Source organism: Cnephaeus nilssonii (genome assembly GCF_951640355.1).
Source record: "Cnephaeus nilssonii genome assembly, chromosome: 5".
NCBI classification, from domain to species: Eukaryota; Metazoa; Chordata; class Mammalia; order Chiroptera; family Vespertilionidae; genus Cnephaeus; species Cnephaeus nilssonii.
Window position 1 is genome coordinate 79,053,050 of NC_137076.1, and position 25,802 is coordinate 79,078,851.

At 49.1% G+C, this 25,802-nt stretch overlaps 1 protein-coding gene across 1 annotated transcript; it reads left to right on the forward strand.

Moving 5' to 3' along the window:
* The first annotated feature begins 10,765 nt into the window (after nucleotides 1-10,765).
* On the forward strand, nucleotides 10,766-13,853 carry EGR1 (early growth response 1). Its single transcript, XM_079771766.1, has 2 exons — nucleotides 10,766-11,367; nucleotides 12,031-13,853. Exons 1-2 carry the CDS (start codon nucleotides 11,064-11,066, stop codon nucleotides 13,353-13,355), a joined length of 1,629 nt encoding a protein of 542 aa, XP_079627892.1. The 5' UTR covers nucleotides 10,766-11,063; the 3' UTR covers nucleotides 13,356-13,853.
* The last annotated feature ends 11,949 nt before the right edge of the window (nucleotides 13,854-25,802 follow it).

Here is a 25,802-nt window from a genome sequence, read left to right on the forward strand (position 1 = left end):
AAGGATGGGGTAAGCTAAACCAAGCAGAGACCCTTCTTGAAACCCGTGCCTCCTGTGATGCGATTGAGATCCCATTTCCTCTGTTCTGTGTCCATCCTGGACCTGTCAGGTCCAGCTTTCTGAGTGAGTCAAAAGGAGACCTGCAGCTTCCCCGCCCCCACCTAAGCTATTTAGAGCCGGAGCAGAAGGGACTGAGTGCTCCCAGTTCCCTCTGGCCTCGGTCACTCTCATCTGGTTTTGTTTTCCCTGGAGGAAGGGAAGGAGAGAGGAGGAGGAGGAGGAGAAGGAGGAGGAGGTGGATGCTTCTGAGCCCTCCTGAGCCCAACTCACCAGCGCCAGCGCCCTTTGCAGAAGCCTGGCCCTCTCAAATCTTTGCATGTGCAGTGCCTTCTGCCCAAGCACGCTTGTTCTCCTGCTTCACCTTGACCAACTCCTGTGTGCACCTCAAGTCTCAGCTTAGTTGGGACTCCTCGACCCCACTCCTTCCAGGCCCTTGCAGCATCTGCTCTTCCTCCCTGACATCACCCTATGTGTTTCCCCATCACACTGAAAGCCATGCAGCAGGCGATGGGTCTCCCTGGTTTCCCACTATTTTCCCAGCGTCTAGTACGGGGCCTGGCATCCAGTAAGCACTTGGCACATTTCTGTGGAATGTCTGAATGGTTGTCCCTGCAGCAGTCCTGGAAAAACACCAGCCTTCAAACCTCAGCCTCCCTGTGCTGAGGTGTTTGCCTGCACCTGAGGATGCTGCCCAGATCAGCCCCTCCCTCTGAGTGCCCCGTTGTGCTCAGGCTCACTTGCTCTCCTTTTTTCTCTCTCACACACACAGATGGGAGTCAGCTTTCCAGCCACATTCAGTTCTCACTTTAATTCGAAAGCTAAATTGGGAGGAAGAGCAGCTTCACACTCCCAATTTAGCCTGGGAGAGAAAAAGGGAGACAGCCTGGATGTTGCCAGGGAAAGGAGAAAGTTGGGTTTGGGGCAGGGAGTGATGGCAAACATATCCAAAGAGAAGACTAGAAACCCCACCACCACCCACCTCCTAAAAATAAACCACACGGAACCATGACCCCAGAATGACCCCTAGAAAGCTTCTTTCCTACTTCAGTGCAGCCATTCCAGGCATCATCCCAGTCTAGGGGTGGGATAAGGGGAGGCAAAGGAAACTTGGGTTATCAAAGCGATCCAAAGACAGAGATCCTGCTGCTTTGGTCACTGGTCGTAGGAAACCAGGAAGTCCTTCTTAAATCTAACTTGAATCCCTCTTGTGATAGCTGAGATGGATGATGAACAAAAACAGAGTCCCCAAACAGACACTTTCCCACTAATATTCATAGCGGCATTATTCACAGATGTCAACAGGTGGAAACTACCCAAATGTCCATCGACAGATGGGTGGGTAAACACAATGCGGTATCCCCACACCAAGGAATATCATTTAGCCTCAGAAAGAAGTGAAGTTCTACCACATGCTGCAACATGGGTGAACCGTGAGCACGTTATGCTAATTAAAATAAGCCAGTTGAAAAAGCACAAATATGACTCCACTTATGAGGTGCCTAAAAGAGGCAAATCCATAGAGGTAGAAACTATAATAGAGGGTACCGGGGGCTGTGGGGAGGGAGCAGGATGGGGAATTAGTGTTTTATGGGTACAGAGTTTTTGTTTGGGGATGATGAAAAAAAAATTCTGGAAAAGGACAGTGGTGATGGTTGTGCAACACTGTGAAGGTGCTTAATGCCACTGGATTGTACACGTAAAATGGTTAAAATATGCTATGTATGTTTTACCACAAGACTTGCTTTAAAAATACCCTGAGTCCAATGTCAGCTTTAAGACAGTCACCCTGCCATAATGGCTCTCTCTGCGGCGGAGCCAGAGGGCACCTGCGTCCTGTAAGTCCCTCGGATGCCCTCCCTTTGCCTGCTGATAGGAAGAGAAGCGCTGCCTCAGCCCAGAGCAAAGCCCAGCCCCTTTGGGGGATCTTTCTTGGGAGAGGCGCTAACCCTCCCTCCCTCGCATCGCCACTCAGTGTGACAAGCTTGATGGAAGCTCTTCCTCCTGCTTCCGGTGCCGGCTTCCTCTTCAGTCACTCACTCTGATGTTGCCCTGAAACGGCTTCCACGTGGGGGTGGCTGGAGGAGGAAAACAAGAAGACACCCTCCCATCCCGCCTCTCTGACTATCCTGCTGCCGCGGTACCAGGGAAATGGATGCACTTGGGGCCGAGCTGCCTGTCAGCCAATTTGGGCATCAGTTTTTTCTTGCTCTCTGCCTCTGGCTGGGAGGCCCTGGAGGGCGTCTGTGATAACTGGTGATGATGCATCCAACCCTCGCCCTCTCTCCTGGACTATTGCATGGGCATGGTTTCCTGGCTGGTCTCAGCACCAGGCCTCCCCCACCCAGTCTCCTGCCATTATTTTATTTATTTATTTTTATTTTTTCCACTTTTTAAATTTAGGTATTATATGTGTACATATCTTACCATTGTCCCCCTCACCCCACTCCCATACATGCCCTCACCCCCCCAGAGTTTTGTGTCCATTGGTTATGCTTATATGCATGCATACAAGTCCTTCCGTTGATCTCTTATCTCCCCCACCTCTCCCTAACCTTCCCCCTGTAATTTGACAGTCTGTTTGATGCTTTACTGTCTCTGTATCTATATTTTTGTTCATCAGTTTATAATGTTCTTTATTATCCATAAATGAGTGAGATCAGGTGGTATTTTTCTTTCATTGAGTGGCTTATTTCACTTAGCATAATGTTCTCCAATTCCATCCAGGTTGCTGCAAATGATGAGAATTCCTTCTTTTTTATTCCTGCCATTATTTTAAAGTTAAGTGGCTTTCTGACTGCCTGGGAACCACTTCAGTGGGTGGGAGCCAGGTTAGGGGCTCCCACAGCCACTGAGCTTCCCCCGTGAGAGCACAGATCACACTCTCGTACTTGCTTATTTACGTGTCTGTCTCCCCGCTAGGCTGTGAACTGCCTAGAGCAGAGTAAACGTCTGATAAATAATGGTTGGATGAATGACTTGAAATGATCTGTTCACATGTCTGTCTCACCTATTCCATTGGACTCAAGAACCCCTGTAGGGGGAAAGCTTTGTCTGGCTCATTCTGGGACCCCAGAGATGTTGGTATGAGTGAGGTTTAGCTCCAGGGTCCTGGAGTCAGACTGTGTGGACTAGAATCCTGGCTCCCCCTTTGCCTGGCCCTCTGACCTTGAGCAAGCCACCTGCCTTCTCGGAATGTGTTTCCTCATCAGTGAAATGGGGGCGAGAATGCATTGTGAGGACAAATGCCCGTGGAGGGTTTAGCAGAGAGACTATCACACCGTAAGAGTGCCCGGGGTGCGGGGTGTGTTAGAGAATGCACCTAGAGATCAAGGAAAACCAGAGGAAATAAGCACCACCACTCACTGCTGCGTTCGGTGTTTGGAGTTGGGGGTGGGGGTGAGGGCAGTGCCAGAGTCCGGTAACCCCCGGCTGCCTGCCCCCTCATACCACGTCTGCAGCATCCAAGCTCCCCTGCCGTGAGCTGAGCAGCCCCGGCTCTCGGCGGTGGTGAGGGGCCAGAAATAACCGTCGTTGCTATTCCTGCCTTTCTGGGCTGGATGGAAACACTGCCTTTCTCATCTAAAGGCTGCTCTAGACTTCCTGCACATCAGTGGGCTCTTATGTAACATTCCCCTCCCTCTGCCTGCCCAACGAGCTTCCAGAGATTTCTGCAGTCAGCTTTGCCATACACTCGGCTGGGGGTGGGGGGAGCAGAGAATTCACCGCAGACTGGATTGTCCTCTTAAGCCCACGGTCCTGCCAGCCCTGGCCTGGGAGACAGGCCACCCAGCATAGAGCAGAGGGACTAATGGCCGAGGACAGTATTTGTTTTCTGCATCTGCAGGGAATTCTGGGACAGAGAGGACCCAGAGAGCCTTACCTAAGTGTTCACCTACCTCCACCCACTCCCTTTTCCCTGAACAGACCCTCTGTGCCACCTCCCCAAGTTATTATGTCCCCTGTCTTCCATTTCAGGCCCAACCTAACTCTGTCTGGCACATGACCCCTCAGACAGACTCTGAGGTCAGCAGCCCAGACCCCAACTCTCTCAGGCAGACCCCACCTGGGCCCAGTCCTCCATGGTCTCTTCCCTACAGCCTCTGGACCCCATCTGGAGAGTGTGGAGCACCCTCTTCAGAGCCCAGGAGACACCCCCCCCCCGCCCCCGCATTCCTCTGCATGGGTCCTGCTCAGAACTTGCCTTCTCCAGCTATGCTCGGACTCAGGCTCCCCTCTGGCACCCCGTTCTCCATCTGTTAGAGTAGATGAGATGGCTTCACACTCCAGCACTCTGGGTGATTCTCTCCCTCATCTCCCCTGCCTTTCTCTGTGCCTCTATTTCTCCCCACCTTCTCAGTGCACCTTCTGTCCCGCCCTCTACCTGGTCTCTTCAGGCTTCTTCTCACCCCTCAAGACCCTCCCTGGGGTGGGAGCAGAGCTGCCCCCACACCCATTGAAGACCAAGCCCTCCCTGTTTCCGTCAGAGCCCATCAGCCATCGGAAAGTGTGACAGGCACCCTAGACAGAACCAAAAAGAGAGTCACTTCCTGAGTCCCAGGGCTGGCCACAGCCGTGGCAAACCACAGCCTGAGCAGCACATGTGGGTGCTGACGTAGCCCGGGGTTGGGGAGAAGGAAGCGGCAATGGAAAAAGGGGCTTGTTTTTCTCTGAAAGCTGCAGCCTGCTCCGCTCTGGGTTGGGTGTCTGAGACGTGATGGTTCCCTCTGGCTTTCTCCTGGAGCCCCTGCTGCCATGGACGAGCTCAGTTCTTCTCTCACCTCTGCCTCCTCCTCCTCCTGTTTACAAGGAAAGTCTGAGCACAGACAGCAGCTCAGACCTGCAGATCCTTCGAGGGCCTCTCACCTTTCCCAGGGCTCCTGGCACCAGTCACCTGGTGGCCAAGGTCTGAGAGCCCCAGATTCATCCCTAAACAGGTCTTGAGGCCGCATGCGTACACAGACCAGGGTGCAGGGGTGGCTCAGAACCTTCCTTACCTCCAATCTGGTTGCCTTTAGGCCCCAGGCCAGTTGTTGGTCACCAGTTGGGTGCTCATAAGCCCAAGCTGAGATTTGGCTCCTTGGAAGGGGACAATTCTTTTTACCACGTCTCCTCCCCTTTCTGTCCCCCAAGTCACAGCAAACAGAAGTGTGCCACTGGCCAAAAGACAGTCAGAGAAGTGTGGGGTTAACTCAGATGCCCCAAGCCAGCCCCGCTGCTGAGAAGGCAGACCAGCAGCATAACCCCACCCAGGACACGGGCTCTCAGGCCTTCCCTCTCACTGGTCGTCCCAGCACAGAGAGGGCTTAGGGCTGGGCTGCGTGTAGGAGCTTTGAGCCAGCTCCTCTCACTGTTCCTGGGAAGAAGCTGCCTTTTAGGAGCGTACACCATGGAGACCGGGCAGGGTTGAGAAGGCCACCTTCTCCTGCGTTTGAGCTATAGAGGACAGAACAAAGGAGATGAGAGTGGAAGGGTACAGCTGAACCCTAAACATTCTCACTGCCTGCACCTTAGCCTGAAGCTCCAGACTGATCATGGCCAGACCTCCCTCCCTCCTGAGGCCTTCACACGCTGTCCCCATTGCCTGGAATGCTCTCCCCATCACACTCCTCTGTGCAGAGTTGGTTTCCGCTCATCCTTTATGTCTATGTAAATGTCACCTCCTCTGAGATGACTTCCCTTACCTCTCTGGTATGTTGCACTTATCATAATCTGAAATTATCCTTTATATTTATGTAGCGGTTTAATTCCACCTATCCCACTGAATCATGGTTTCCAGAAGGGCAAAACTACCTCTGCCTTCTCCACTGTGGAATCTCTAAGACTTAGCACTGCATCTAATACAAACAGTGGCCAATAAACTTTTTTTAAAATAAGTGTTTTATTCAGCCTTACCTCCTACTACTTCCCAATAGGAACCTTCTCTACTTCAGCCCATTTTTCCTAGACAGGCAACATACAGACTTTCCTAGCCACACCACCCCCAACCCTGGCCTGAAACTGCCTCTCCCTTCCTAACCACAAAGTTTGGTCCTTCTCATGTTCTTTCTCCTCCAAAATCTCTTCATCATCCCTGCCCTATTCTGTTCCCTGAAACCTTTTCTTCCCTTTGCCCCCTATGTCCTTTGGTGTAACTGACTTTTGGTAGCTAATGAAGCTGCTTTCTACTTTTTTATTGATTGATTGATTGATTTGAGAGATCAATTTGTTGTTCCACTTATTTATGCATTCATTAATTGATCCTTGTATGTGCCCTGACCAGAGATGGAACCCGAAACCTTGGTGTATCAGGATAACTCTCTAACCAACTGAGCTGCTCAGCCAGGGTTTGCTGCCTATTCTTCTTCTTTTTTTTTCAAAATTTTTTTATTAAGATATTATATGTGTACATATCTTACCATTGTGCTGCCTATTCTTAATTCTTTTTTTGTTTGTTTATTTTGTTAGTCTTTAGCTAAGGATATTTTTTTTCCATTTCTTTTTGGAGAGAGTGGAAGGGAGGAAGAGAGAAAGAGAAACATCAATGTGAAAGAGACATATCAATTGGTTGTCTCCGGCACACCTCCCAACCAGGCCAGGTATTGAACCTGCAAACCAGGTATGTACGTACGTTCCCTTGACCAGGAATCGAACCCGAGACCCTTTGGTGCGTGGGCTGTCGCTCTATCCACTGAACACACCGGCTAGGGCACCTATTCTTAATTCTTGTGTAACATAGAACCCAGACTTCTTCTACCCAACTGTAAGTTCCTTAGAGACAAGGGCCTATATGCCGTAGGCCTTAGCCCAAGTCCTGCCCACAGTTAGTCCTCAGAAAAGATTTTTGTTGTGGATAATGGGTGTATTAATCAGAACCTCCTAGGTTGTGAGAAACAGAAATGTGCCTGTTTTATTTTATTAAATAAAAGAGGAATTTAGTCTGCATAACTAAAATTCCCAGACTTTATCCGGAGACTTACTCTCTGTAGATATTTTCTCTCTGACTTCCTCTGTGTTGGTTTCTTGGGTAGGCTCTCCAGTTCTGATGGCAAGATGGCCTCTAGGCTCACATTCCATTGGCTGAGTACCTTCAGGGGAAGAGAATTCCTTTTTTAAGAGTCCCAGAAGTGATTCTCATTGGCCTGGTTTGAGTCGTGTGCCTGTCCAGATTCAATCTTCATGACTAGGAAGATGGAATGCGCCTAGACTGGAGCATCCCTAGATGGATGGCCAGGCGTGGGTGACAGACATACTTCTAGATGTAGGATGGGGTTATCTTCCCCCAACCACGTGGATTGGGGTGGTTCCCCAAACAAAGTCACTGGCTGGGGAGTAGTTATGAAAAGAAAGGGGAATTGATGATGGGTACACAAAACAAAAGATGTATACTATAAGGATTTCCAGAGCTCAGCTTCAGCAAGGACCTTAAGATTCCTCAGGTCAGCTTGCACGTTAGAATCACAGGGGACCCGGCTTGCCCTGCCTGAGAAGGAGGATGTGCTCTTGGGCTCTGGGCAGCTCTCCAGGGACAGAGCAGGGATACTACGATGAGGTGCTTGCTCGGTTCTGGCACTCACAAGCTCAGGAAGATTATGATTCAGTTGGTCTAGGGTAAAACCTTCCTTTTTCAGGGCTCCAGGGGTGAGTCTTCGGCACAGCCACAGTTCAAAATTCTGCTCTAGGAAATGATGTTCTACTGCAGCAAGAAGGATTCAGATCAGCTCCGCAGGACAATGTCCCCTGTGTTAGAATTGAAATGTTTCTCCCTCTCTGTACCACTGGTCAGAAAAGGGTCACTGGGGCTTGCTCAGAGTCCGAGGGTGGGTGGGTGGACTGTGGGTGACCCTGTGGGTCAAAAGCCCCTGAGAACAACAATAGCCACTGTTTATTAAATGCCAACTGTAAGGCAGGCACTGTGCTTTGGGACTTCACAGATGGCAGTCCATTTAAGTTTCAGTCTTCACGATAATCCTTTATGTAGATATCATTAACATTAGCCCTATTTTACAGTTGAAGAAAGCAAGATACAAAAAGCCTGGGGACGGTACCTCACCAGGGAGTGGCAAAATAGGCATTCAGTCACAGAACCATATGACCCTGTTTGGCTGGGCCTTCCTGCCCTGCAGGAGGCCTCGGACAGGCTCATCACTCCTGCCCCTTGATGGACAACTCCATGGGTAGTTGGTGGGAGTGGGTCCCCTACCCAGCCCTGGGCACTTGGGATGGGGAGCTCAGACCTAGAGCAGAGAGACAAGGGAATCCTGGTTCACTGCAGGGTTCTTTAAGATTTTTATAGCCCTATCTGGTTTGGCTCAGTAGATAGAGCGTAGGCCTGCGGGATGAAAGGTCCCGGGTTCGATTCCAGTGAAGGCATATGCCCAGGTTGTGGGCAGCCAATCAATGATTCTCTCATCACTGATGTTTCTTTCTCCCCCTTCCTCTCTGAAATCAATAAAAATATTTTTTAAAAAAAGATTTTTATAAAAAAAATGTGTGTGTGTGTGTGGTGGTGGTGGTGGTGGTGGGGCGGTTACAGAGAGATGAAGCCCAAGAGAGTCACAACCCTCCCTTCACCCCTCCCCCATTCAAATCCCTTGACCCCAACTTTCTGAGGCTCTTTGGGTTCCTAGAGACCTTGACCTGCCCATTTCCCTCCAGGTGTCATCAGCACCCTCCTTCCACATACACATCTTCTGCTTTATTTTTATTTTTTCAAATATATTTTTGCCCAGCCGGGTGTGGCTCAGTGGTTGAGCTTCCACCCAGGAAGCAAGAGGTCATCGGTTTGATTCCCAGTCAGGGCATATGCCCGGGTTTTGGGCTCAATCTCCAGTGTGGGTCGTGCAGGAGGCAGCCAATCAATGATTCTCTCATCATTGATAATTCTATCTTTCTCTCCCTCTCTGAAATCAATAAAAATATATTTAAATATATACTTTTATTGATTTCAGAGAGGAAGGGAGAGGGAGAAAGAGATAGAACCACCAATGATGAAAGAGAATCATTGATCGGCTGTCCCCTGCACTGGGGATCGAGTCTGCAACCCAGGCATGTGGCCTGACCGGAATCCAACCGTGACCTCCTGGTTCGTAGGTCCACGCTCAACCACTGAGCCACGCCGGCCGGGCTGCTTTCTTTTTAAATTCAGAAAAACAACACTTCCCCTGGATTCAGAGCTAGAGCTGGTCTCCCGCTCCCGGAATCCCTGTTGTCTTTGGGGTGCGCATTTAACTACGGGGTAGACCGGACAGGGAAGGGCTTCCCTGTTTGCGTCCCCTACCCAGCTCCCCGGAGGCCTGCGGTAACGGTTCCCGCCCCCACACACTCTCCATCTCGGGGAGGGGAGTGTCATCCCGCCCGGAGTCTGGTCGCCTCGGCGGTGGCGGCTCCCCGGAGACTGCAGGGAGAGCCCAGGCTGCGGCGCCTGCTCAGTTCGAGCTCACTGCGTCTCAGGCACCCCCGGCCTGGCTCGGCGCCCGGCAATGGAGCCCGGAGGGGGAGCAGGAAGACGGCGGAAGAGCCCACTCGGCCAGGGGCTCAGGAACCGAGCTGGAGAGGGACCTCCAGGGGGCAGCACCAAACCGCCAAGCAGGTCCTCTCTACGTACAAGCCCGGGGTCCCCAGACCGCCCATAGGGAAGCCCCCTTTTCAGATTCCCGCACTGACCACCCCACCTCCACCTATTCCGGATAAAGATGGGAAAGTCTCCCACCACCACAAGGATCACCAGTTCCTGGTGGGAAAAGGTCTCCCCTAAGGGCAATCAGAGTCCCTCATCCGGTCACCCAAAGGTGGTCTCTTTCCCGGAGGAGACCAGGGAAGAGCCTTTCAGTTCTGGGTGGCCAAGAGGGATCCCCAAGCTCCAATATCCCACTGGAAAATGTCCGGGAAGCAGGCGCCCAATGCAACGCATAGGAACCCAGGAACCATCTAGCGGTTATTTCCCAGCCTCAGCTCCCCCGTGAGGACCTGGAAAGGCACCACGAGGCAGGTCGAGGCCGGGGGTCAAGGCCCCGCCCCTCCTGGGAGGCCTCTGACCCGGCGGTCCCAGCCGCTCCTCCCCTCCGCTCCCACGGTCCCAGAGGTGGGCGGGCGGGCACTGGGTGACGGCGATAGAAGAACGCCGGCCCGCTCGCCCTCGCCCCCGCCCCGGGCCGGGCTTCCCCAGCCCGGTCCCGCCGGGGAGCCTCCTGAGCCGAGGCCTCCTCGCCTGGGCGTCCCCCGCTCTCGCACGCGTCCGGGCTCCCGGCTGGTAACCAGGGAGGAGGGGGGAGCCCGGGAGCAGCCGGCAGAGGCCCGGAAACGCCATATAAGGAGCAGGAAGGATCCCCCGCCGGAACAGCCCTTATTTGGTCAGCGCCTTATTTGGAGCGGCTCGATATGGGCCGGCTGCTTCCGGCTCCGGGAGGAGGGAACTAGGCGGAGGGGAGGCGGAGGGAAGGGGCGGGGGCAACCTCGGGATTCCGGGGCCGCTGGGATCCGCGAACGCCCAGCTGCGGCTTCGGCCTTAGGCTTCCGCGAGGTTTGGGCTCCGGGGGTGCCGAAAGCGGCGTAGGGCCCGGGGTGCGGGATGGCAGTGCCCACCCGTCCCGGACCGGGGGCTTCACGTCACTCCGGGTCCTCCCGGCCGTCTTTCCATATTAGGGCTTCCTGCTTCCCATATATGGCCATGTACGTCACGACGGAGGCGGGCCCGTGCGGTTCCAGACCCTTCAAATAGAGGCGGATCCGGGGAGTCGCGAGAGATCCCAGCGCGCAGAACTTGGGGAGCCGCCGCCGCCGCCAGCTACCGCCGCCGCCAGCTTCCGCCGCCCAGGACCGGCCGCGGCCCGGCCTCGGCAGCCACGCCGCGCCCACACCGGCCGGCGGCGCGGGCAAGCCCGGGGACTCCACCTGCGCTCTCCACAGTGTGCCCCGAGCCCCGCATGTGACCCGGCCAGGTTCCCGGGAGTGTGTCCCCCGCGCATCTCCAGCCCCGCGCTGCCCCCATCCGCCCCAACAACCGCTCTCCAGCCCGCCCGTCTGGGATGGCCGCAGCCAAGGCCGAGATGCAGCTGATGTCCCCGCTGCAGATCTCTGACCCGTTCGGCTCCTTTCCTCACTCGCCCACCATGGACAACTACCCAAAGCTGGAGGAGATGATGATGCTGAGCAACGGGGCTCCCCAGTTCCTCGGTGCCGCCGGGGCGCCCGAGGGCAGCGGTGGTAACAGCAGCGGCAGCAGCAGCGGGGGCGGCGGAGGTGGAGGGGGCAGCAGCAGCAGCAGCAGCGGCAGCGCTTTCAACCCCCAAGGAGAGGCGGGCGATCAGCCCTACGAGCACTTGACCTCAGGTAAGCGGTGGCCTACGCCGAGGATTTAGCCCCTTCGCCACCATCCCCATAGCCTTTGCAGGACCTCAAGGATGCAAGTGGGGTTTCCCTTCTATGCCTTGCATCCCAGGGTCCTGTGTTAGAGAGGGATGCCTGGGGACATCCACCCCCACCCCCACCCTCCTCATCCCCAGCGGCGCGCAGAGGAGCGAGCTTTTGTTTTGGAAGGAGAGCTTAGGGCTGCGTGGGTGGGTGAAGGTGGGGGAGGGCTTGTTTTGATAAGCAGGACTGCGAGGCCCTCTCCCCCTCCCGAAAAGCGTGCCTTGCTTGCCGCCCGTCCCCAAGGAAGGGCTGTGATCCGTGGCCAGGGATGTCCCGGCTGCCCGGGGTAGGGGATGCGCACTAGCGGGAGCTGGCGGGAATCCCTGGGCCGCGCAGCCGCCGCTGCGGAGTGCTGGGAGCTGCAGTGGAGGGGGATTCTCCGTATTTGCGTCAGCTGTTGTTGAATTGGGTTCTGCCGCTGGAGCGGGTCCAGGAACATTGCAGTCTGCTGTTATCAATTATTAACCAGCTCGGCAGTCAATGGTTGCCGGTCCGACCTCTTGCCTGCCAGCCTCGCTCCTCCTCGTCCTCCAGTGATTGCTCTCCAGTAACCAAGCCTCCTCCCTCTCTTTCTCCTGCCAGAGTCTTTTCCTGACATTTCTCTGAATAATGAGAAGGTTCTGGTGGAGACAAGTTATACCAGCCAAACCACCCGGCTGCCTCCCATCACCTACACTGGCCGCTTCTCTCTGGAGCCTGCACCCAACAGTGGCAACACCTTGTGGCCTGAGCCCCTCTTCAGCCTGGTTAGTGGCCTCGTGAGCATGACCAACCCACCGGCCACCTCATCCTCAGCACCGTCTCCAGCAGCCTCTTCCTCCTCCTCGGCCTCCCAGAGCCCACCCCTGAGCTGCGCAGTGCAGTCCAACGACAGCAGCCCCATTTACTCAGCGGCGCCCACCTTCCCCACACCTAACACTGACATCTTCCCTGAGCCACAGAGCCAGGCCTTTCCAGGCTCAGCAGGCACTGCGCTCCAGTACCCGCCTCCTGCCTACCCTGCTGCCAAGGGTAGCTTCCAGGTCCCTATGATTCCAGACTATCTGTTTCCACAACAGCAGGGGGACCTGGGCCTGGGCACCCCAGACCAGAAGCCCTTCCAGGGCCTGGAGAGCCGTACTCAGCAGCCTTCGCTCACTCCCCTCTCTACCATCAAGGCCTTTGCCACACAGTCGGGCTCTCAGGACCTAAAGGCCCTCAACACCACTTACCAGTCCCAGCTCATCAAACCCAGCCGCATGCGCAAGTACCCCAACCGACCCAGCAAGACACCCCCTCACGAACGCCCCTATGCCTGTCCAGTGGAGTCCTGTGACCGCCGCTTCTCTCGTTCAGACGAGCTCACCCGCCACATTCGCATCCACACTGGCCAGAAGCCCTTCCAGTGTCGCATCTGCATGCGCAACTTTAGCCGCAGTGACCACCTCACCACACACATCCGCACCCACACAGGCGAGAAGCCCTTTGCCTGTGACATCTGTGGGAGAAAGTTTGCCAGGAGCGACGAACGCAAGAGGCACACCAAGATCCACTTGCGGCAGAAGGACAAAAAAGCAGACAAAGGTGTGGCCTCCTCGACCACCCCCTCCCTCTCTTCCTACTCATCACCGGTGGCTACCTCCTATACCTCCCCGGTCACTACCTCTTACCCATCCCCGGCCACCACCTCATACCCATCCCCTGTGCCCACCTCCTACTCCTCTCCTGGCTCTTCCACCTACCCATCCCCTGTGCACAGCGGTTTCCCCTCGCCCTCGGTGGCCACCACATACTCCTCCGTTCCCCCTGCTTTCGCGGCCCAAGTCAGCAGCTTCCCTTCCTCAGCTGTCACCAACTCCTTCAGCGCCTCCACGGGGCTTTCGGACATGACAACAACCTTTTCTCCCAGGACAATTGAAATTTGCTAAAGGGAAAAGGGAGGAAAAGAAACACAAGAGACTTAAAGGACAGGAGGAGGAGATGGCCGTAGGAGGATTTCCTCCTAGGTCAGATGGAGGTTCTCAGAGCCAATCCTCCCCCTCTACTTGACCCCCTGGGGTCAGCGTGGAAATTCTGTTGGCCAACGATCCTTTCTGCCCTCTCCCCCTTCCTCATCTACTCCCTTTGACTTCAGCTGCCTGAAACAGCCATGTCCAAGTTCTTCACCTCTATCCAAAGAACTTGATTTGCATGGGTTTTGGATATATCATTTCAGTATCATCTCTACCATAGGCCTGACCCCCTGTCCCTTCAATGCTAGAAAATCAAGTTGGCAAAATGGGGTTTGGGCCCCTCAGAGCCCAGCCCTGTACCCTTGTACAGTGTCTGTGCTATGGATTTTGTTTTTCTTGGGGTACTCTTGATGTGAAGATAATTTGCATATTCTATTGTATTATTTGGAGTTAGGGCCTCACTTTTGGGGGGGGGGGAAAAAAAAGAAAAGCCAAGCAAACCAATGGTGATCCTTTATTTTGTGATGATGCTGTGATGATTAAGTTTGAAGCTTTTTTTGAAACAGCAGTCCTTGGTATTAATCAGAGCATGTGTCAGAGTGATGTTCCGTTAACCTTTTTGTAAATATTGCCCGACTGTACTCTCACATGTGGCAAAATATGGTTTGGTTTTTCTTCTTTTTTTTTTTGAAAGTGATTTTCTTCGTCCTTTTGGTTTAAAAGTTTCACGTCTTGGTGCCTTTTGTGTGATGCGCCTTGCTGACAGCTTGACATGTGCCAGTTTAAGGGACGTGCTCACCTCTAGCCTTAAGGGGGGCAGGGAGTGATGATTCGGGGAAAGCTTTGGAAGAAAAATAAGGAAGAGGGCTGAGCTGAGCTTCGGTTCTCCAGAATGTAAGAAAAAAAAATCTAAAAATCTGAACTCTCAAAAGTCTATTTTTTTAACTGAAAATGTAAATTTATAAATATATTCAGGAGTTGGAATGTTGTAGTTACCTACTGAGTAGGCGGCGATTTTTGTATGTTATGAACATTGCAGTTCATTATTTTGTGGTTTTATTTTACTATGTACTTGTGTTTGCTTAAACAAAGTGACTGTTTGGCTTATAAACACATTGAATGCGCTTTATTGCTCATGGGATATGTGTTGTATATCCTTCAGAAAAATTAAAAGGAAAATAAAATAGCTGTGGTTGCACGTATCTTTCCTGGGCTGGGGGTGGGCTCTGCAGTCAAGGGCCCTCCCTGTTGAAGGTTTTGAGGTGTTTTTACAGAGACAAGGGTATTCCCACCAGGGTCGCCATGCCCAGTGTGTGTCATTGGAGTGAATTCTTTTTTAAAAATTGATTTTAGAAAGGGAAGAAGGAGAAGAGAGAGAGACGTCAATATGAGAGAGATACAGCGATTGGTTGCCTCCCGTATGTGCCCTGACTGGGGACTGAACCCACAACCCAGGTATGTACCTTGACTAGGAATCGACCCTGTGGCCTTCTAGTGCACAGGACAATGCTCCAACCAATTGAGCCACACCAGCCAGGGCTGGAATGAATTCCTTATAAGGGCTAGGTGTGTGGGTCTTCTCTTTGTTTTTTCTCTTCAGTATATATTTTTAAATTTATTTTATTTTTAAAATATATTTTATTGATTTTTTACAGAGAGGAAGGGAGAGAGATAGAGAGTTAGAAGCATCCATGAGAGAAACATTGATCAGCTGCCTCCTGCACACCCCCTACTGGGAATGTGCCTGCAACCAAGGTACATGCCCTTGACCAGAATCGAACCTGGGACCCTTCAGTCCGCAGACCGACGCTCTATCCACTGAGCCAAACCGGTTAGGGCTTTAAATTTATTTATTTATTTATTTATTTATTTTTAAATATATCTTATTGATTTTTTACAGAGAGGGATAGAGAGTTAGAAACATCGATGAGAGAGAAACATTGATTAGCTGCCTCTTGCACACCCCCTACTGGGGATGTGCCCGCAACCAAGGTACATGCCCTTGACCGGAATCGAACCTGGGACCCTTGAGTCCGCAGGCTGACGCTCTATCCACTGAGCCAAACCAGTTTCGGCTAAATTTATTTTTAATGTATTTTTTTAATTGTTTTCAGAGAGGAAGGGAGAGGGAGAGAGAGAGAGAGAGAGAAACATCAATGATAGAGAATCATTGATCGGCTGCCTCCTATACACCCCCTACTGGGGATAAGCCCACAACAAGGGCATGTGCTCTAACTACGGATCAAACCTTGACCTCCTGGTTCATAGATCAACACTCAACCACTGAACCACACGGCAGGGCAGGGTCTTGTCTTCTTGATTCTGGGCCTGTTCCTTCTCAATCTGGTGGGCTGCAGCTTTATCTTGGTTACTTAAAGCTAAAGAAGGCCAGAGGTAGGGGTGGAACACGTGGACAGAGGCAGAACTATTCTGGCTCCAAATGTTTAGCCAGCCCCGCTCCCCATCTCTACCAAGGGTTGGGAAAACCTATGTCCTTGGGAACTCTTGCCCATATGCACTTGGCAGGAGTTAAGGGGTGGTCACAGGGCTCTGGGAAATAGTAAAAGCTGGAGCTGACTCAGGCTCTCCCTCCCATCCTCCATGTCCCCAGAAACCTGAGGGTGTTGAAGAAACTTAGAAGAGGCGAGGGCCAGTTCTCAAGCCAAGAATCCTTCCAGGAAGAAATTTCATTACTTGCCAGCTGGAACTGCCATCCTTGGCAGCTTCCGGGGGCATGAGACAGAGTGGGCAGGAGGCTGGCCTGGTGTTTAAGGTTCCCATCCAGACCAAGTCTGTACTGTTTTGTAGGAGGCCTGAGATGCTAGGTTCCTCTGGTCCCAGCCCATGAGGTTCCACACTTGTGACTATAGCAATCCTTGTGGGCTCGTGAGTATCTTATATTCTGAGAGGCCTTGAGCTGGCCACAACAACAATGCAGATTGTCAGTTGGGGAAACAGAAAGGTAAGCCAAAAATTACAACATGGTGGTATGTTACATAATATGGGCAATTATGGGGCTCTATGGGAGCACAGAGAAGGACACCCAACCCACCCCGGGGCTTAGGAAAGGTGGAAAAATTGAGTTGGGAAGGATAAGTAGGAGTCAACCCGAATGACTTGCTTTGTGTGTGAGGTAGGAAGGGAATTGGTTGAGTTTTTGGCGGGAAAGTGATGGAATCCGACACCACCATCTATTAGTCAGATGGGTGCAATAGATTTGGTGTCCTGGAGTTCCCAAGCCTTGGGCCCCCTCCTCCCAACTTCTGACCCCCCAAATTAAGGACAATGAATAATTGCCCTCCCTACCTGGTATAGTTCTCAATCCTTGAATGAAGTCAAGGCCTCACCTGCCTCCACTCTTCTCTCTGAGGGTCTCTCCCAGGTTACCCATGGACACCTTCTCCTGGGGCCAGGGGAATTCCAGCAATCCCCTGGAATTGGCCCAATTCTTTTTCTTACATTCCAGCCTTCCTGAACAACACCGTTGATCTCTGCCTTTTCCCATGATACCAGACTCCTCAGCCTGGAGCGGGGGAACCAAGCCATATTCTCTAGCAAAGGGCATATCCTTGTGTGCCTCCAGGAGAAATTGCCAGGTACTGATGGGACAATATTTGCATTGGCGCACCTCTTCCCAGCCCCACCCACCTCTCCCCATCTCACTCTAAGCCCAGGAACACAAGTCTATGCCTGTTACAGATTCTTAAGAATTTCTCCCACATACTCCCAAGAAACAAAACATGGCAAGAATAAAATATGAGAGAAAGAGCAAAGAGAATCTGTCCCTTTAAAGCAGAGGGTCTCGTATGCTATTACAGTGCATCAGAATCGGATTCCCAGATTATCTGATTCTTGAGGTCTGGGATGGGGTCCTGGAACTGGCCTGGGTAGCAAGCACCCCAGGCGATTCGATGCAGATGGCTTGGTGAGCAGTTCTGCCAAGGCTGCTAGCTCCTTTTTATAAGTCCTGTCAGCAGGGTGTCTTTAGGTTCTGACAGTCCAAACTCAAATTCCTTGGCATGGTTAAAATAGGCCAAGACTCAAAAATTGCCCCATTTTATAGTCCCAGAGTATAACATAAAAGGAAAGTGTCCATTTTAACCCCTGCTCCTGTGAGGGAAATCTGAAACCAAGGGCATAGGGCAGTGCTGATAGATGCTATCATCATAAAGGGGAGGGACCCAGATAATGTTGAGCAACTGATAGATACCTGGGGACATTGTCTAGGGCTTCAGGAATGTGGAGAAGGATAGAAAGGAGTAAAGTGGTAGAGGTGAGAGGGTAGGGAACTCCTCCAGCAAAGGATTCTGAAGAAAAAGAAAGAACCAGGTCTTAAGGACTCTTCATCCTTCCTCCCAGGACCTGAGAGAGACTCTTTTCTCTTAAATTTCCGGAATGTTCAGCCTCATTCATTTTCAAAGATTCTAAGCACTCAGGATGGCGAGCTTAGCCTGGTTGTCAGGCAGGGTTGTCTACCTCCCCTCACTCTGAGCTCCCCCCACCTCCAGTCAGAAATGGAGTCAGGAATGGGTACCATAGGCTCAGAGGTATCCCTGCAGCATCACCCTCTCCCCATCCCTGCTGTTTCTCCTGGTTCAGCCATACATAGGACAATCGGAGAGGGAAAGATTGGGCAGAGTGAGATCCCAGTGTCCTAAAGAAAATGAGGTCAAGTCTAAAAGAATCAGGTGTTGAACAAATAAAATTACAACATTTACCCATAAACCTTTGGTGCTAATAAGATTTTTGCACCCAAATAGCAAATCTAGCCCTCCACTTCAGTGATTTTTCTTCCCATCTCCCTTTTCCTATTGCTAGAATCTAGGAGAGACTTTTGAGGCAAAGCTGACTTGAGAAGTTCTCTTCGGTCAAGTTGGCTCAGCTCCACAGATCCAGGTGAAAACTATCTCGTCTCCCCTTTCAGAGAGCTCTCTCCAACAAGCCCAATCTCCTCAGTGCTTAGGTTGTTTTTTTATTATTATTTTAAAAACTTTATTGGAGTACAATTGATATACAGTAAACTGTCCATATAAACTGTCCAACTTAGGAGTCTTTTTTGTTTTTAAATATATTTTATTGATTTTTTACAGAGAGGAAGGGAGAGGGATAGAAAGCTAGAAACATCGATGAGAGAGAAACATCGACCAGCTGCCTCCTGCACGCCCCCCACCGGGGATGTGCCCGCAACCAATGTACATGCCCTTGACCGGAATCGAACCTGGGACCCCTCAGTCCACAGACCGATGCTCTATCCACTGAGCCAAACCAGTTTTGGCAGGAGTCTTTTTTAAAAATATATATATATAATTGATTTTTTTACAGAGAAGAAGGGAGAGGGAGCGAGAGTTAGAAACATCGATGAGAGAGAAACATCAATCAGCTGCCTCCTGCACACCCCCAACTGGGGGTGTGCCCGCAACCAAGGTACATGCTCTTGACCAGAATCGAACCTGGGACCCTTGAGTCCGCAGGCCGACGCTCTATCCACTGAGCCAAACCGGTTAGGGCTATGGTCAGCAAACTGCGGCTCGCGAGCCACATGCGGCTCTTTGGCCCCTTGACTGTGGCTCTTCCACAAAATACCACGGCCTGGGCGAGTCTATTTTGAAGAAGTGGCGTTAGAAGAAGTTTAAGTTTAAAAAATTTGGCTCTCAAAAGAAATTTCAATCGTTGTACTGTTGATATTTGGCTCTGTTGACTAATGAGTTTGCCGACCACTGGTTAGGGCATGGAGTCTGGATGTATCAGTACACAGGTGAAACCATCACCACAATTGAGATAATGAACCTCTCCACCACCTCAAAAACTTTACTCCTGTCACCTGGTAATCATTCCTTCTTCCACCCCTGTCCTCAGGCAACCACTTAACTGCTCTCTGTTGCCATATAGATTAGTTTGCCTTTTTGAGAGTTTCATATAAATGGAGCAATTCAGTATACATTCATTTTGGTCTGGGTTCTTTCACTTAGCATCATTTTGATTCATCCATGTTGTTGTGTGAATAAACAGTTCACTCCTTTTTATTGCTGAGTAGTATTCCCCTGTATGGCTATAGTACAGTTTGCTTATTCTTTCACCTGTGGATGCATATTGGGTGGGTTCCCTTTGGAGCTACTGTAAATAAAGCTGCTATGCACACTTGAGTACAAGTCTTTGTGTGGATGTGTCCCCATTTACTCCAAAGCCTCCCATTCCGGCTCCCTCATCCCAGCACATCTCCATTTCCTCACCTTGCTCTTACTCAAAGCAATAATCACCCATCTCACCCCCCCCCCCACACACACACACACAGACTCAGAGTCAGGGCCCAGCCTCCTAAGGGTTTGCTTCATTTAATCTTTCCTCCTATAAACAAAACCAGCCCCTTCATCATTTTTATTGCTCTACTTCAAACTCCTTCCCGTTTGTTTATTCCTTCCTTGTAATGAGATGTCTGGGACTGAGTAAGATATGCTGTCATCATTTATTCAGCTTGGCAAAGGTATGTAAGTCCTTGGTGATACTTTTCTAAAGAGAAAGGCACCTGATAGAGGGTAGGCTACACATTGAAGAGGCACTCCTACCTCAAAAGGAGGAAGGGGCTAAGACCAGATGATGAGGGAAGTTACCCTGGGGAGACCAGTCCTAAGAGCTTCTCTGTACACTTTGCCTCCTGTGACTATCTTCTGAGGGTTCTTTCTCGGATGGCTTTTCTGGAACACAGGCCCTACTCACCCGACAGTTGTCCCAAACCCTATATCCTACCCACCTCCGGGTTCTGAAATACTGTTGTAACCACAGCTTCTCTTTCTTCTCTTTGGGTCCCAGGAGCCTGGGACTGTGGAGCAGCCTGAGTGAAAGAGGACTGGTCTTGGTCTGTGTTCCCAGTTCCGATAAACGGGCCCTTGCTGCCTTCCCAGGTATGTATGAAGGCTGGGACAGAGGGAGGGTGGTGGCTTCACTTATTTTAGGAAATGTTCTTTAATAATTAGCTTTTCCAGACAGATAGTAACAAGTGTTGGTGAGGACGTGGAAAAATTGGAACTCTCATATGTTGCTGGTGGGCATGTTAAAAGGAGCAACCACTTTGGAAAATGGTTTAGCTATTTTTTATAAAATGAAACATACACTGATCATGTGACCAAGCAATTCACACTCCTAGGTATCCATCCAAGAGAAATGAAAATGTGTTCATATAAGTATATGATGCGAATGTTCATAGCAGCATTATCCACAATAGTAAAAAAAGTGAAAACAATGCAATGTCTATTTTACTGGTGAACGGATAAACAAGAGGTGGAACACCCAAACAATTAAATACCAGGTGTGTGAGTAAACTTCAAAAATGTCATGATTAAGAAGTTAGGTGCATATTGTATGATAGCATATATAGGAAATGTCCAGAAAAGGCAAATCCATAGAGACAGAGAGTAGATTAGTAGTTGCCAGAGGCTTGGGGTAAGAGTAGGTTTTGACTGAGAATGAGCTTGTTATTTGGGGGAAGATGCAAATGTTCTAAAAAAGGATTGTGATGCTTGAACAACTTCGTAAATTTACTAAAGTCATTCAATAGTACACTTAAAATGGATGCATTTTGTTGTATGTATCTGCTTGGAGGACACAGCCCTCTAAAATTATGGTGTTGATTTGCAAACTGGAGGCCAAAGAGCAGGCCCTGGAGTAGTGGGGGAGAAGGCCTTCTTAATATTCTCATCGGGACTCATTTTGAGGAAGGGAATTTAAGAAATCTGGGGAGAGCCCTAGCTGGTTTGGCTCAGTGGATAGAGTGTTGGCCTGTGGGTTTGATTCCAGTCAAGGGCACATGCCCAGGTTTCAGGCTCAATCCTCAGTAGGGGGTGTATAGGAGGCAGCCGATCAATGATTCTCTCTCATCATTGATGTTTCTATCTCTCTCTCCCTTCCCCTTCCTCTCTGAAATAAATAAAAATCTATTTTAAAAAAGAAAAAGAATTACCAATGAACCCTGGCCGGTTTGACTCAGTGATTAGAGCATCGGCCCATAGTCCAAAGGGTCACAAATTAGATTCCCAGTCAAGGGCAAGTACCTCGGTTGCAGATTCAATTCCCAGCCCCAGTCAGGGCAAGGAGGCAACCAATCGATGTCTCTCACATCGATGTTTCTCCCCCGCCTCTCTCTCTCTCTCTCTCTCTCTCTCTCTCTCTCTCTCTCTCTCTCTCAGTGACTGCTTCTGATCCCATTACATCAGCCTCAGAACCAATTTTGCCCCCTCAGATTTATGATAACTCCCCCAAATCATCTCCTCCGAACCATCTTTCATTCTCTTCAGAGCCAGACTTCATTTTGGGCTAATGAAACTACCAAGGTCCTTAGAATTTTCTTCTCAGAGCATCTTGGCTCTATCCAAAAATAATTTTTTTCAATCTCCTCAGGCCCAACTGTCAGGCTTCATTCATAAAGCAAGTCTTTAAGTTATTAATCTATGGCCTTCAGGTTCCCCATCAGTTTAATGGGGGAAATAATGCTTATTTTCTTCTTTTTCTTGAAAAGAAGAACATTACTTTTTTCTAAATATAGAAACACCTCACCTTTTTTACAACTTACCTTTGACACACAAAACGCATACACTGATGGAGGGAGAATAACCCATCACATTCTTTCCTGAGGGCAATTCAAGAGCATGCACCCAAAACCTTATTAGAGTTCATGCCCTCAGACCTAGCAATTCTCCCAAGACTGCTGTTAATTACAGTATTATTTGTAATGGAGAAAAGCTGGCAACAACATGAATGTCCCATGGCTGATGGCTGAAATCAATTGTTATATGATGGACTACTATGCAGCCATTACTATAAATCATGTTTTGAAATAATTATTGACCTGAAAAAATGCCCACAATATAACATTAAGTGATAAAGTAATATATAAAACTTTCTATATGGCATGACTCCAGTTTTATACAGTACATACTAAGGCGCTTACATATACATCAAATGTTAATAGTTGTTACTTCTGGTGGGATTATGGGAAATGTTTATTTCATATTTTATACTTGACTGTATTTTCAAATAAGCAGGTATATTTTATTATCAGAAGAAAATTATTCTATTTACGAAAGAAAAACATAAGGCTAGGCAAGCAAATAATTCTTCTCTTTTTGGGGGGTTAGGGAGGTGACTTAAACAACAGAAATTTATTTCTCACAGTGCTGGAGGCTAGACATCACGATCAAGGTGCCGGCAGTTTTATTTTCCTCTGAGGCCTTTCTGCTTGGCTGCCTTCTTGCTGCCTTGTGACCACCCTCTGTGCACACAGGCTCCTGGTGTCTCAATAATGATTTTCCAGAATCTGTGTGATGTAGGGGTCTTTTCTTTTTTCTTTTTTTGGTTGATGTAGGGGTCTTTATGAAGACTCTGATGGAATATTCTCTCCCCTGCAGATACCTGCCCCTTCAGCCATAAGGCATTAAAGAAGAGTGCTAAAAGTAAAGAAGGGCGAGATTTTCTAGGCGCTCAGGGCTCTAGGTTCTTTGCTGAGTGGACACACTTGGCTGTTAGTATTGCCCGTAGGTGGGTGGTCTGTTGGGGCAGGATAGAAGAACCAGTGAGCTGCTGCTGGCTTCTAAATTTGGGGGCTGTACATTTGTGTGTTTTTTAAGTCAGAAAGGGCAGTTATGTTATTAGATCACCAAGTTCCCTCAACTACTTCTTCGAGAATTCATGAGATCTTGCCCTTATCTCAGAATGATGTCTCGAGAAACATCAATCAGAACGTCAAACCTAAGGGAAGGTAGGGGAGGGTGGGGGTAAGGGGGAGAGATCAACCAAAGGACTTGTATGCATGCATATAAGCCTAATCAATGGACACAGACACCAGGGGGGTAAGGGCATGAATGGGGAGGTTGGGGGGTAATGGGGGAATAAGGACACATGTAATACCTTAATTAATAAGGAAATTTAAAAAAAGAAGCAATCAAAGAGTATACAGCCAAAATAGTGTTGATTTTAAGTATTATAAAGATGTAGCAGACAATTAATTTAAAAATTACTCCTTCTAGATCTTTTTGGTATTTGAGGCTTTGTGAGCTTTTATAAATGTGTACTTTGTGTGATCTTTTTGTACCTTATTTTGTATTCTTATTTTAAAAGAGGGCCCCTCAAATTGCATAAGCTTCAGGAAGCCATTAAACCTAGATTCACCCCTGGCAATGAGTATAGTTTTAGATTTTCTTGTGATGCTTGCTCCTAGCAGATTCATTAATCCCTGCATTTTACCAAATCCCCATCCCACTTTCCCCTACTTCTTTGCTCCCTTATAAAAAAAAAACAACAAAAAAGAATGATGTCTCTATCCCCATCACACACACACACACACACACACACACACACACACACACACACACACGCATGCTACAAGGCTCAAAGCCTTTCTCCTAAATTTCTTTCTTCTGCTTATTACTGAGTTGGTGTTAACCAGGTAGTCTTGTTGGTTATTCTTGGATTAGATTGTTTGCTTTGTTTGCCTGGATTGAGTGGGCTCTTGGAAGGAAGAGCCCAAATCTGGATAACTTTCTTGGGACCGTACTCAGCACTGGACCATCCAAAGTCTATGCTGCTCCTTCGGTCGCTCAGTCATGTGTCAAATACTGACTTTATATCAGGCCCTGAGCACGTAAAGATAAACAAGATAGAGTCTGGGGCAGCAGAGAATTGGGAGGTGGTGGTGGTGGTAGAATTAGAAATAAATAATTACCTTACAGTGTGATGATTTAGAGGTGTATATGGAACAGAGAATGACTAATTCTGTCAAAGAGGAGGAAAGAGAGAAACAGGTTGTAGAAGGAAGCTTGGGAGTTCACAGGAGGATTTGCAGGCAGCGGGAACAGCGAGTGCAAAGGCAACAATGTTCAGGGATGAATGGTGGGGTGGGGTGGCTGAGAAGTAAGGAGAGGAGGAACAGGAAATGCTGCTGGAAAGGCAGGTTGGGGCCAGATTGGGAAGGTTCTACTTTTCTTTTCTTTTTTTTAAATTGATTTTAGAGAGAGAGGAAGGAAGAGAGAGACATAGATTTGTTGTTCCGCTTATTTATGCATTCATTAGTTGATTCCTGTATATGCCCTGACCAGGGATCAATCCCACAACATTGGTGTATAGGGACGATGCTCTAACCATCATTATTACCCAGCCACTGCTGGTTCTACTTTTCTTAGAAGCAACAAGGTCTCAAGAGATGTTATAAAAAAGACTGACAACTTAATCTGAGCATGTTTCCAGGTGTTGGAAAGTGATTCTCTGCTTCATACACACTTCTAAATTATCACACTTCTTCCTGCCTCTTTGGGAGGGTCCTGGTGCCCCTGATTCACTTCCAATGTAGTTATTGCAATAATAATAGTAATGATAAAAAATAATTTGGGCTGGTCACTTCAGGTTTTATACATGCTCTTTAATTTCAGCTTTCAATAAAGTATGAATCGCCTTGAACTCAATTATTCAATCTTAGCCCATATTCTATCAAATACTAGTAAGATATAACTTCTAAATATGATCTGATTTCATGGATACTCATTTTTTTTTTGTTGTTGTATAAATTTTCAGACACAAAAGAAGGAGGGAATAGTGTAATAATCCTCTCTGTATCTATCAAGCAGTTTGACAACTGCCAATTCACAGCAGTCTTGTTTCGTCTATAGCAGCGGTCGCCAACCTTTCGGACCTCACGGACCACCGGTTGGCAACCACTGTTCTATACCACACTCGTTCCTCCTTGCTACTGCACACTGGATTGCTTTGAAGCAAATTCCAGATGTTATATAATTTCATCTGTAAACACTTCAGTATATATCTTTTTTTAATTTTTATTTTATTGTTTTAAAGTATTACAAATAGTAGTATATATGTCTCCTTTTTTCCCCCATTGACCTTCCCCCGGCCTCCCCTACCCCGCAGCACATGCCCTCACCGCCCCCGCCCCCCAGTGTCTTGTGTCCACCGGCTATGCTTATATGCATGCAAACAAGTCCTTCGGTTGATCTCTTAACACCCCCGTATATATTTTTATAATTATTTATAAGTTCTTTTTCTTGAACCAGGACCTAAAAAAGACCATACTTTGCATTTGGTTGATAGGTTTTAAGTTTCTTTCATTCATAATGGTTCCCCTTGCTACTACTTATTAATTGAAGAAATCAGGTTATTTGTTCTGAAGAATTCCCCACTTCTGGAATTTGACAGATTGCACTTTTCCCCCTGTAATATGTTCTTCTACCCCATGAATTTCCTATAAACTATGTGTTACATCTAGAGGCTTGATCAGATTCAGATTTACTTTTTAAGTGAAGTGATGTTTTTGCTATTATAACATATCAAGAGGCACATAATTTTTAGTTGTATCTCTAATTTCCTACATGATTTTTTTAAATTGCAGTATAATTAATATAACATAAAATTCTCCACTTTAAAGTG